This window comes from Neovison vison, chromosome X, assembly GCF_020171115.1.
Source record: "Neovison vison isolate M4711 chromosome X, ASM_NN_V1, whole genome shotgun sequence".
In the NCBI taxonomy this organism is placed as follows: Eukaryota; Metazoa; Chordata; class Mammalia; order Carnivora; family Mustelidae; genus Neogale; species Neogale vison.
Genome location: NC_058105.1, coordinates 98849200 through 98862287, shown reverse-complemented (window position 1 = coordinate 98862287; position 13088 = coordinate 98849200). Strand labels below are relative to the sequence as shown.

General features: G+C 40.3%; 1 protein-coding gene across 1 annotated transcript; it reads left to right on the top strand.

The window, feature by feature from the left end:
- The first annotated feature begins 12269 nt into the window (after positions 1-12269).
- On the top strand, positions 12270-12863 carry LOC122896942 (ferritin heavy chain-like). The gene has a single exon (XM_044235049.1). The coding sequence runs from the start codon at positions 12312-12314 to the stop codon at positions 12861-12863; it is 552 nt and encodes a 183-aa protein (XP_044090984.1). The 5' UTR covers positions 12270-12311.
- Positions 12864-13088: the final 225 nt, after the last annotated feature.

Here is a 13088-nt window from a genome sequence, read left to right as displayed (position 1 = left end):
GCCTTTGTTCATGCCACAAATCTAGCTTGAACAAATCAAGTGATTTTCCAAAAAGGCACTTGAAAATGTGAATGTTGTTAGGCTTCCATCTAGTGGCCGCCAAGAGCCATTGTTCAAGACGGATGATGAGTAAAGCATGTTAAAGGCAGATAAATGAATAAATAAATAAGTAAATATCTAGAACAGGGAAGATTTTGAAGATGGCAGCATAGTAGGAGGACCCTAGACTCTTATCCCATGAACACAACTAGATAAGTATCAAATCATCGTAAATACCCCCCAAATCAACCTGAAGCCTGACAGAAGACACTCCACAACTAAAGAGAGAAAAGAAGCCACACTGGAGAAGGTAGGACGTGCAGAGGTGTGGTTCAGGGGAGAAACAGATCACAGATGTTGTGGAAGGGAGGGAGCTGTGGTTGCAGAGAAGGCAGAGGGAGAGAGAAGGAGTGGAGCACACAGGGGAATGGACAAGGAGAACATTTCCCTAAAGCCACTGGCTTGGAAAATGAGAGGGGTTGAATTTTGTGAGTTATTGCAACCAGCAGGGCTTAAAGACTGGAGTTTTAAAGGTCAGTGAGCTTGGCTGGGATAGAACCTACAGGGTACTGTGCTGCTCCTGTAGAGAAGGCAGGCAAACAACTGGGGGGCCAGATAGCATGGAAACAGTGATCTGAAGATCACCTCGGGCATGCAGTGGAAGAGATTATTCAAGCTTCTCAGAGTACATCCCTAACTGGCAGCATTCATACAGATGACTCTCTGGGAACAGAGGAGCTCACTGGTACTATTTCCCTCCCCACTGCTCAGTATAAATACTGAGTCACCTGGGGGAAGCAGCACAGTATCTAAGGGCTGCCTAACTTGCTTACAACAAGCCCCACCCCACTGTGCTCTGGCAGGACTGTCCTTCTCAGTCAAGCCTGCATCTGTCTTAGCACAGTGGGACCCTCACCCAAAAGACCAGCACAAGTTCCTGCCCACACCATGTCTCTAAAGCCTGGAGTTTCAAAGATCAGCAGGTTTGGATGGGATAAAGCCAGGAGGATATTGCATTATTCCTGGAGAGAAGGCAGACAAACAACCCAGAGGCAGACAGAGTGGAAACAGTGATCTGAAAAATGCCTGGGACACACAGAAGGGAGATTATTTACTCTTCTCAGAGCATGACCCTGGAAGGCAGCATTTATGGAGATACCTCTCCAGGAACAAAGGAGACGGCTGGCACAATTTCTTTCCCCCACCCTTCAGCATTAATATAGAGCCACCTGTGGGAAGCAGTGCAGCCCTGATGCTGGATGCCTCACTTGCTTATATCCAGCTCCACCCCTCGGTGCTCTGGTGAGATGGCCCTTCTCAGTCAAGCTTGCCCCAGGCCCAGTGGAACATGCCATTCCCCTGAAAGAGAGTTCTGCAGAACCTCAGTGCTGGTGGAGTTGGTGTTAGGTCTCATTTCACAACCACACCAAAGCACACCTGGTTAAAACTCACCACGTTCAGGCCAGGGAGCAAACACTGCCCACGGCAGGCAAGGAAAACCTTTGCAGATGACTGGCCCAAGGGATGGAGCAGCCAGAACACAACAGCAGAGCACATGCTAGAGACATGCACATGCCAGAGCACATGCACTCCCTGAAGCACCAGGCCCTCTGCACTACAGAGCCTTTTCTTCATAAAGCCATTATTTTCCAAAGCAGGAGACATAACTGGCTAAATAAATAGAAGACATCAATGAAGCCCTTACCACAGAGAAAAAAGAGTTAAAAAACAGTCAGAGATGAAGAATGCAATAAATGAGACCGGAAACAGGTCTGACGCAATAAAAAGCAGGCTGGATGAAGCAGAGGAAAGTATTAGTGACCCAGAAGACAAAAGAATGGAAAATAAACTGAACAAAAGAGAGAAAGAAGAATTATGCAATACAAGGAAGACCTGGGAACACAGTGACTCCATTAAATGCAATAATATTCATATTGTAGGAGTCCCAGGAGAAAAAGAGAGATAAAAGGGAGCAGAAAATTTATTTCAAGGAATAATAGTTGAAAACTTCCCTAATCTGGGGAAGGAAATAGACATCCAGATTTAGAAGGCACAGAGATCCCCCAATAAAAGCAGGCCAACACCAAGACTTATTGTAATTAAATTTGTAAAATATAAGTGATAAAGAAAAAAATCCTAAAAACAGGAAGATGAAAGAAGACAGTAATATACAAGGGAAGACCCATAAGGCAGCTGGAGATTATGCAAAAGAGTGGCATGATATATTCTAAGTGCTGAATGGGAAAAATCTGCAGCCAAAAATAGTCTATCCAGTAAGTCTATTATTCAGAATAGAAGGAGAGATAAAGAGTTTCCCAGACAAGCAAAATGAAAGACATTTGTGAACACCAAACCAGCCTTGCAAGAAATACTAAAGGGTACGTTTTGAGTGCAAAGGAGATACCAAAAGTGACAGAGATGAGAAAGAATCAGAGAACATCTCCAGACACAATAACAAGTAATAAAATGGCACTAAATATATATCTATCAATAATTACTCTGAATGTAAGTGGACTAAACACTCCAATCAAAAGTTGTAGGGTGTCAGAATGGATAAAAAAAAAAAGAAAAGGCCCACCTATATGCTCCCTATAAGAGACTCATTTTAGACCTAACGACACATGCAGATTTGAAAGTGAGGGGGTGGAGAAACATCACACAAATGGAGGTCAAAAGAAAACTAAAGTAGCAATATTTATAATGGAAAAACTAGACTTTAAAACAAAGATTGCAAAATGAGACAAAGAAGGGCATTATAAATCATAAAGCAGACAATCCAACAAGAAGATATAACAATTTTGAGTAGTTATGGAGCCAACATGGGAGCATCCAAATATATAAAACAATTAATAACAAACATAAAGGAACTAGTTGATAATAACACAATAATAGTAGAGGACTTCAACACCCCACTTATATCAATGGATTGATCACCTAAACAGAAAATCAACAAGAAAACAAGGTTTTGAATGACACACTGGACAAGATGGATATTTAAAACATTCTATCCAAAAACAGCAGAGTCCACATTCTCTTCAAGTGCACATGGAACATTTTCCAGAAGAGACCACATACTAAGTCACCCAACAGGCCTCAATAAATACAAAAAGATTAAAATCATATCATGCACATTTTTTGACCAAACACTATGAAACTAGAAGTCAACCACAGGAAAAAAGTTTGGAAAGACCACAAATACATGGAGGTTAAGCAACATGCTACCAAACAATGAATGGTTCAAACAGGAAATTAAAAGAATAAATTTTAAAGACCTGGAAACAAATGAAATGAAAACATAATCCAGACCCTTTTGGATGTAGCAGATGTGGTCCTTAGAAGGAAATATATAGCAATACAGGCCTACCTCAAGAAGCAAGAAAAATCTCAAATATATAATCTAACCTTACACCTAAAGGAGCTAGAAAAGAACAATAGAACCTAAAGCCAGCAGAAGAAGGGAAACAATAAAGATAAGAGCAGAAATAAATAATACAGACACTGGAAAAAAAAAAAACCGATAGAACAAATCAATGAAACCAGGAGTTGGTTGGTTAAAAAGATCAACAAAGTTGATAAACCTCTAACTAGACTTGTCCAAAAGAAAAAAGAGAAATGACCCAAAAAAATAAAATCCCAAATGAGAGAGGAGAAATAACAACCCAACCACAGAAATACAAACAATTATAGGGAATATTATTAAAACTCTTACCACCGTTATTTACCATAGAACTGGCAGTCTTAGCGTCAGTAATCAGACAAAAGAAAGAAAGAAAGAGAGGGAGGGAGGGAGGAAAGAAGGAAGGAAGGAAGGAATAAAAGAAAAGAAAGAAAGGAAGGAAGGAAGGAAAGAAGGAAGAAAAAAGAAACAAAGAGTATCCAAATCATCAAGGAAGAAGTAAACTCTTACTATTTGCAGACAACATAATTCCCTATATAGAAACCCAAAGACTCCACCAAGAAACAGAATTCAGTAAAGTCGCAGGATACAGAATCAATGTACAGAAATCTATTGCATTTCTATATGCCAGTAAAGAAGCAACAGAATGAGAAATTGAGGAATCAATCCCATTTAAAATTAAGATACCTAGGAAGAAACCTAACTGAAGTGGTAAAAGGCCTGTACTCTGAAAACTATAAAACACTGATAAAAAGAATTGAAGATGACAAACAAAGAAATGGAAAAACATTCCATTCTCATAGATTGGAAGAACAAATATTGTTAAAATGTCTATATGACCCAAAGCAATCTACACATTTCATGCAATCTCTATCAAAATACCAACAGCATGTTTCACAAACAATCCGAAAATTTGTATGGAACTAGGAAAGATCTCGAATAGCCAAAGTAATGTTGAAAAAGAAAAGCAAAGCTGGAGGCATCAAAATTTCAGACTTCAAGTTATTTCACAAAGTGGTAGTAAGCAAAACAGTATTGTACCAGCACAAAAATAAACACATAGATCAATGGAAGAGAACAGAAAACCCAGAAATGAACCCACAACTACATTGTCAATTAATCTCTGACAAAGCAGGAGAGAATATCCAATGGGAAAAGACTGTCTCTTTTCTTCAACAAATGGTATTGGGAAAACTGAACAATTACACAGAAAAGAATGAAATGGGGCCACTTTCCTTTTTTAAAAATTTTTTTAAAGATTTTACTTATTTATTTATTTATTTGACAGAGAGGAGAGACAGCGAGAGAGGGAACACAAGCAGGGGGAATGAGAGAGGGAGAAGCAGACTTCCTACTGAGCAGGGAGCCCAGCGTGCAGCTCCATCCCAGGACCCTGGGATCATGACCTGAGCTGAAGGCAGATGCTTATCTAACTTAGCCACCCAGGCACCCCAAATGGGACCACTTTCTTAGAGCACACACAGAAATAAATTCAAAATTGTGGAAAGACCTAAATGTGAGCCAGGAAACCATCAAACTCCTAAAGGAGACACAGGCAGTAACCTCTTTGACACCAGCTATAACCACTTCTTTCTAAATACATCTCCTGAGGCAAGGGAAACAAAAGTAAAATAAACTATAGTGACTTCATCAAAATAAAAAGCTCCTGCACAGCAAAGGGAGCAATCAACAAAACTAAAAGGCGACCTATGGAATGAGAGAAGATATTTGCAAATGACTTATCTAATAAAGAGTTAGTATTCAAAATATATAAAGAACTTATCAAACTCAATGACCCCCAAAATGAATAATCCAATTTAAAAAATGGGCAGAATACATGAATAGACATTTTTCCCAAAAAGACATACAGATGTCCCACAGACACATGAAAAGATACTCAACATCCCTGATCATCAGGGAAATGCAAATCGAGACTACAGTGAGTTATCACCACACACCTGTCAGAATGGCTTTAAACACAAGAAGCAAGAAGTGTTGGCAAGGCTGTGGGGAACGGGGAACTCATGCACTGTTAGTGGGAAGGCAAAACTGGTGCAGCCACTCTGGAAAAAAAGTATGGAGATGGGTGGCTCAGTGGATTAAGCCGCTGCCTTCAGCTCAGGTCATGATCTCAGGGTCCTGGGATCGAGTCCCGCATCGGGCTCTCTGCTCAGCGGGGAGCCTGCTTCCCCCACCCCCTCTCTCTGCCTGCCTCTCTGCCTACTTGTGATCTCTGTCTGTCAAATAAATAAATAAAATCTTAAAAAAAAAAAAAAGGATCCTGAGATCATGACCTGAGCCAAAGACAGACTTTTTTTTTTTAAGATTTTATTTATTTATTTGACACACAGCAAGAGATCACAAGTAGGCAGAGAGGCAGGCGGGGTGTGGGGGGAGCAGGCTCCCCACTGAGCAGAAAGCCCAATGTGGTGATCAATCTGAGGACCCTGACACCATGACCTGAGCTGAAGGCAGAGTAACCCTCTGAGCCACCCAGGCGCCCCAGGGTATATATTTTCAAGTCTCTTTGGATATAAACATAGGAGTAGAATTGCTGAGCCTTACGGTAACATCTATTTAACATTTTGAGGGGCTGCCAGACTGTTTTCTAAGTTTCACATAATTTTACAACCCCACTGACAAGGTATGAGAGTTCCAATTTCTCCACATCTTCAACACTTGTTCGTATCTATCTTTTTTATTTTTGCTATCTTGGTGTGGGTAAAGAGGTTTCTCATTGTGGTTTTGATTGCCTTTTCTGGTGGCTACTGATGCTAAGCATCATTTAATGTGATTTTGGGCCATTTGAATGTCTTCTTAAGTCTATCTAAATCCTTTGCATATTTTTATTGGATTATTTGATTTCTTTCGCTTAGTTGTGAGTTCCTTACACATTGTGGATACAAATTCTTTATAAGTTACGTGTTTTGCAAATGTTTTCTCCTATTCAGTGCATTCTTTTCCTTTTCTTTTGAATTGCAAAAGTTTTTAATATTGTTCTAGTCCTATCTTTTTCTTCAGTTTCTTATGCTTTTCATGTCATATGTAAGAAACCAGTATCTAGTCCAAGGTTATAAAGATTCACTCCTATTTTTTATACAAGTTTTATAACTCCACCTCTTACATTTAAGTCTATAATTCATTTATGAGTTAGTTTTTTTTATATGGTATGAAGTAGGTGTCTAAGTCTATTCTTCTGAATGTGGTTATGAGTTATCCCAGTATCATTTGTTCAAAAGATTGTTCCTTGTCCACAGGATGGTCTCGGCAATCTTATAAAATAATCAGTTGGCCATAAATGTATAGTTTTATTTCTGGATCCTCAGTTCTATTCCATTGATCTACATTTCTATCCTTTTATTAATACCACATAGTCTTTACTAATGTAGCCTCATAGTAAGTTTTGAAGTCAGGAAATATAAGTCCTCTAACTTTGTCCTTTTTCATTGTTGTATGAATTTGAGGTTCTGCTTATCAATTTTTGCAGAAAACCTAAATGACAAACCAAACAAACGGGGTATTGTTAGAGACGTGTTGAATCTGTAGATTGCTTCAAGGATTGCCATCTGATTTTGGGTGGTGAGTATAGAATGAAGGTAAAAAAATTCAGAAAGTAAATAAATACTTCTTAATGAGTGAACCTCAGGTACTAAGGGAGTATAGTCAATGTGTACACTATACAGGTATTACTGCGGATATGTTGGTGTTTGATATATGTGAATTATTTGGAGTATAAACATGCTGAGGCAGTATTTTTAAGAATTTATATGAGGGGCACCTGGGTGGTTTAGTTGATTAAGCATCTGTCTCTTGATTTCAGCTCAGGTCATGGTCTCAGGGTCCTGAGTTTGAGCCCTGAGTTGCTGGGGGGTGGGGGGGGTGGCGGTAATCCCCGCTCAGCAGGGAGTCTGATTAATATTCTCTCCCTCTGCCTCTCCTCCCTCCCAAATAAATAATCTAAAAAAAAAAAGAATTTGTATGAAGTAGGGTTAATTGAGAACAAATTGATAAAAATGTGGTAGCGTTATTTTTTACTATAGAATAAATAACATTAATGATGGGAGGTGAATTGCTGTCTTAACAATAGTAAGTCTTCTGATCCATGAACATGGAATGTCTTTACATTTATTCAGGTCCTGTTCAGTTTCTTTCAACAATGTTTTGTAGTTTTCTGTGTGTGTCTTTCTCTTCTTTCGTCAATGTATTCCTTAGTATTTTATTCTTTCTGATGCTATAGTGAATGGAATTGTATTAATTTAATTTTCAGATTGTTCATTACTGGTGTTTAAAAACACAACCGACTTTTGTGTATTGATTTTGTATCCTAAAACCTTGCTGAACGTGTTTATTAATTTCTATAACTTTTTTCGTGGAATCCTTAGGGATTTCTATACATCATCTGTAAATAAAAATCGTTTTACTTCTTCCTTTCCTATTTGAATGCCTTTTATTTCTTTTGCTCATCTAACTTACCTGGTTAAAACCTCCAGTACGATGTTGAATAGATATGGAGAGATCAGATATCTTTGTCTTGTTCTTAATCTTAGAAGAAAAATTTCACTTTCACCTTTAAGTATGATATTAGTTGTAGGTTTTTGTATATGTCTTTTTCAGGATTAGGAAGTTTCCTTTTACTCTTAGTTTTTTGGCTGTTTTTATCATAAAAAGATGAAAGATCTTGCAAATTCTTTACCCACATTTATTGAGATGTTGTTTTTGTCCTTTATTCTATTAACATAGTGTATTGCATTGATTGATTTTCATATACTGAAACAGTTCTGCACTCCTTAAATAAATCCCACTTGGTTGTGGTGTGTAATCATTTGTAAATGTCGCTGAATTAAGTTTGCTAGTATTTTGTTCATAACTTTAATAGCTCTGTTCAATAGCACTATTTGTTGCTTTCTTTTATTGTGATGGCTTTGTCTGCTTTTGATACAGTGCCATTTTATTTCTTAACACTTTTTGATACTGTGCCATTTTAATCCTTTTACTTTCCAAAGATGTTCTGTTGCTAAATAAATACGATTTTTCATTTTTCCTTAAAACATTCCACTTTCTGGATTTCTAGTTACTCACTGAAGGAAAGAGAATGAAACTATGGAAAGGGAGAGAAAGTAAAACTATGAAACTAAAGCAAAGAAAGGCAAAAATACTCTCAGCATATCATGGACATGTATGATTGATCTCTAAGTAATTTTGACTTACTAACTAAATTCTGTGGCCTTGTCATAGGTTTTAAGACAGTTGACTAAAACTCTCCAGAGCTCTTTGGACTCCATTTTGTCAAAAGAGAACAAAAGAGAACAAGAACAAGAGAACAAGGGGACTCTGGCCTAGATACACACACACACACACACACACACACACACACTAAACCACTACTATGACCATCTCCATCACCATGACACCTCCTTTAAACTCACACTCTGCCAAATTTGGTCTGAGAAGAAACTAACATTTCACCACTGTAGAGCAGTAGCACTTATCTATTCTTTTTCATATTTTAAAGATTTTATTTCTTTTATTTGACAGAGAGAGAGATCACAAGTAGGCAGAGAGGCAGCAGAGACAGAGGGGGAAGCAGGCTCCCTGCTGAGCAGAGGGCCTGATGCGGGGCTCGATCCCAGGACCCTGAGATCATGACCTGAGCCGAAGGCAGCGGCTTAATCCACTGAGCCACCCAGGCGCCCCTCTTTTTCATTTTTTAATATGAATATGTGGTTCATCTCCAGTGAGAGGACCAGGGCAGAGCCTAGTGAAATCATGCTGATAGTTCTCCTCTCACTCTGAACACATTCACATGGATAAAATCAAATTAGAAGAAACATCAAGGGGGCGCCTGGGTGACTCAGTGGCTTAAAGTCTCTGCTTTCAGCTCAGGTCATGATCTCAGGGTCCTGGAAGGAGCCCCACATTGGGCTCTCTGCTCCACAGCAAGCCTGCTTCCTCCTCTCTCCCTCTCTGCCTGCCTCTCTGCCTACTTGTGATCTCTGTCTGTCAAATAAATAAATAAATCTTTTTTAAAAAAGAAACATCAAGAAGAATCTAGAAAGGAGTCTTATTATTCAAGGACAATCTTAGTCTGAAGGTTGGATTTCCATCCTTTTTCTTAGGGGTAGGAAATTAGGAAGGTAACTGACAAGAAAAACATTTGCTTTTGAATTGGCTCTTCTTGTTCAGACACCTGGTTCTAGGCATACAGCTACAAATCATTCAAAGGACAAAGCCTTGGGTAGTCATCTCAATTTGCCCTGGTCCAAAACCTACCAAGAACCCTCATTCTCCCATGTCTTTGATTTAGTATCCTTTGGCATCATACAGTGGAAACAGAGTTCTCACCTAGACCCTATTCCAAATGACCAGCCCAACCACAGACCTCATAGCAGACCCCTTGGTCTCTCCCTACTCTCAATAGGAGTAGACATGCTTGAAAACCCTTGGTGTTTTCAAGGTTCTCAACATTTTACTTTTGTCCCAGGCTGTGAAATACTTTGACTTGTGACAAAGTCTTCCTTACCTCTGCCTAATTGGACTTACTTTATTCTTCATTCTTTTAGGTCTTTTTAAAATTTTTTAAAATTAACATATAATATATTATTTGTTTCGGGGGTACAGGTCTGTGATTCATCAGTCTTACACAATTCATAGCACTCGCCAGAGCATATACCCTTCCAGTGTCTGTCCCACAGCCATCTCATCCCTCCCACCCCTCCCCTCCAGCAACCCTGTTTGTTTCCTGAGATTAAGAGTCTCTTATGCTTTGTCTCCCTCTCTAGTTTCATCTTATTTCTTTTAGTTCTTTTTTAAAGATTTTATTTATTTATTTATTTGAGATACGGTATATTATTTATTTGAGATACGGTATACGTGAGGAGGGGTGGGGAAAGGGCAGGGAAGTGAGGGAGAAGCAGACTCCCCACTGAGCAGGGAGCCCAATGCAGGGCTCTACCCCAAGACCCCAGGATCATGACCTGAGCCAAAGGCAAACACTTAACCAACTGAGCCACTCAGGTGCCCCTTTATTTTTTAAGGTGAGAAGTTAGATAATTTATTTAAGACTTTCATTCTTTTCTAATATAGGCATTTAGTGCTATTGATTTTCATCTAAACATTGGTTTTAGCTGCATTTCAAAAATATTGGTATGCTGTGCTTCACATTGAGTTTCAAATAGTTTTTAAAACCCCGTGATCTCTTGAGTCATGGATTGCTTAGGTGACTATTGTATTACTAATTTCCAAAAATTGGGGAATTTTTCAAATAATTTTCTATTGATGATTTCTGGTTTAATTCCACTGTAGTCAGAGAACATATCTTGCATGATTTGAATCCACTTAAGCTTACTGAGACTTGTTGTACAGCCCTGAGGTTGGTCTGTCTTGGTAAATGCTCCATATGCACTCCAAAGTAAGATGCTTGTAAAGAATATGTTTGTGAGGTTTCTTATGTATCTATGATTTTTCTAAACATGATCCTTTTTTTTTCTTTTTCTTCCATTTTTTTCTGACTACAACAAGTAATACCCCATTGGTTGCCTGGAGAGAGTAGAACTATGAGGTTTTTGAGCCATGTGAATGCATTCATTATTTTAAAAAATGGGTATTTATATTTTTAAAAAGTAAAAGGTGGTAACTGAACCATGGTGGTGGACCAGACCCAAAAACAATGATATATACAAACACAAACCAGAATGAATATAGTTAGGAAACCAGAGGTCATGAAGAATGCTTGGAAGAGTGAAACAGGAGCCACTTTCAGACTGATAAAACCAGAGAACTTAAAATACCTACAGTAGAAAGTCAAGCACACTCAAAGAAGGTTCAAGAAAAGAGTCCATGAAATCGAAGCATAGCAGAAGGTCCTGGGAGGACTGTGAGATTAAAGAGTTACTCTCTGAACAACAAATCTGTTTTCTCCTGCTCTGCTCTGATCCTCCCTTAACCTTACTTACATTCAACAAAGGCACAGTGGCAACTGAACTGCTTTAATCTCTTTAAACTACACTCCAAAGACAGTGAATTAATTGACCAGAAAGGGAATCCAAGTCAGAGCAGGTCTGAGAAAACTGTGGACCTTCAAAGCAGAAGAGAAACGAAACAAACACATCAACCTAGAAGAGAGATCCACTGAAGTCTTTCAGTGTCAGAGAAATGCCATGCTTTTGGCTTTGGGGATGGTACCTTTCCTAGCTGCAAGCTCCATGACATGTACTTCCAAAGGAGAAAACCACTCCTTAATTGATATATTCCATCCTCCCCATTCAGAGGAGAAACCTATTAGTGAAATGAACGTCACAACTATAAATCAGATCCGTGCTAATTACCTAAGCTAATCAAATGAATCCTTCATTACTAAATATGAACGTGCAGTTTTAAGTATTTCAGGAAAGTCAAAGAGAAGATGATAAGCAGAAATACTTATATTTATATTTTACAGGAAACAGAAGAGATATTTACTGAAAATTCAAATTCACCTTCTCAGAATTTGGGGAGACAATGGTTTCATAAAAACAGGCTGCAAGAAGGAAAGTACTTGGAAAACAGACACATTATCCCAAAATTAAAAACGCCAGGTACACTCCAGCAGAATCTAGAACATTGCCCTTGTGGCTCTCCCCGACACCCTATCCCCAAACGGAAGCTCGCCCCCCCTTCCCTGCACCCCATTTCCGGCCCGATCCCAGGGCTCGCCCAACATCCCAACGGACACTTCCCTGAAGTCTCAAACCGCCACTGCTTCTGCCTCTGGCCTCCCTTGCCGCTCAAGCTGGGAAATCTCCGAGGCCACCATCGCCTTCGGCCCCGCCGCTGCCCGCCGCGCAGCCCTCGCTTCCGCGCCGCCTTCGCCTTCGCCCTGGTGCCCGGGCCGCCAGCCATGGCCACCCCGCAGCTCTCCCAAGTGCGCCAGAACTACCACCCCGACTGCGAGGCCGCCATCAACAGCCAGATCAACCTGGAGCTCTACGCCTCCTACGTGTACCTGTCCATGGCCTTCTACTTCGACCGCGACGACGTGGCCTTGAAGCACTTCGCCCGCTTCTTCCTGCGCCAGTCCCGCAAGGAGACCCAGCACGCCGAGAAGCTGATGGAGCTGCAGAACCAGCGCGGGGGCCGCCTCCGCCTCCGCGACATCAAGAGGCCGGACCGCGACGACTGGGAGGGCGGCCTGAAGGCCATGGAGTGCGCCCTGCACCTGGAGAAGAGCGTGAACCAGAGCCTGCTCGACCTGCACCAGCTGGCCGCCGACAAGAACGACGCCCAGCTGTGCGACTTCCTGGAGAGCCACTACCTGCACGAGCAAGTCGAGGCCATCAAAGAGCTGGGGGGCTATGTCACCAGCCTGCACAAGATGTGGGCTCCGGAAGACGGCCTGGCAGAGTACCTGTTTGACAAGCTCACCCTGGGCGACAGCAACAAAAAGAACTGAGTTGGGACTGTTTCCCGTAGCCCCAGGGCGCATGGTGCCTTTGCCTGATCACCATGCCAAGCATGCATATTGCAGTATTGCCTTTACAAAAAGTTCTAGTTCTTTTCTCCCAGTTTTGCCATAAAAAAAGTTGTTTGGTTTCAATAAAGTTATTTGGTTCCTAAATTAAAAAAAAAAAAGGTGTCTGCTTGATTTGCATGCAAATCTTTCACCTTTTAGGTTTTA

Coding starts and splice junctions, on each gene's coding strand:
- LOC122896942 (XM_044235049.1), top strand. CDS start 12,312: ATGGCCACCCCGCAGCTCTCCCAAGTGCGCCAGAACTACCACCCCGAC.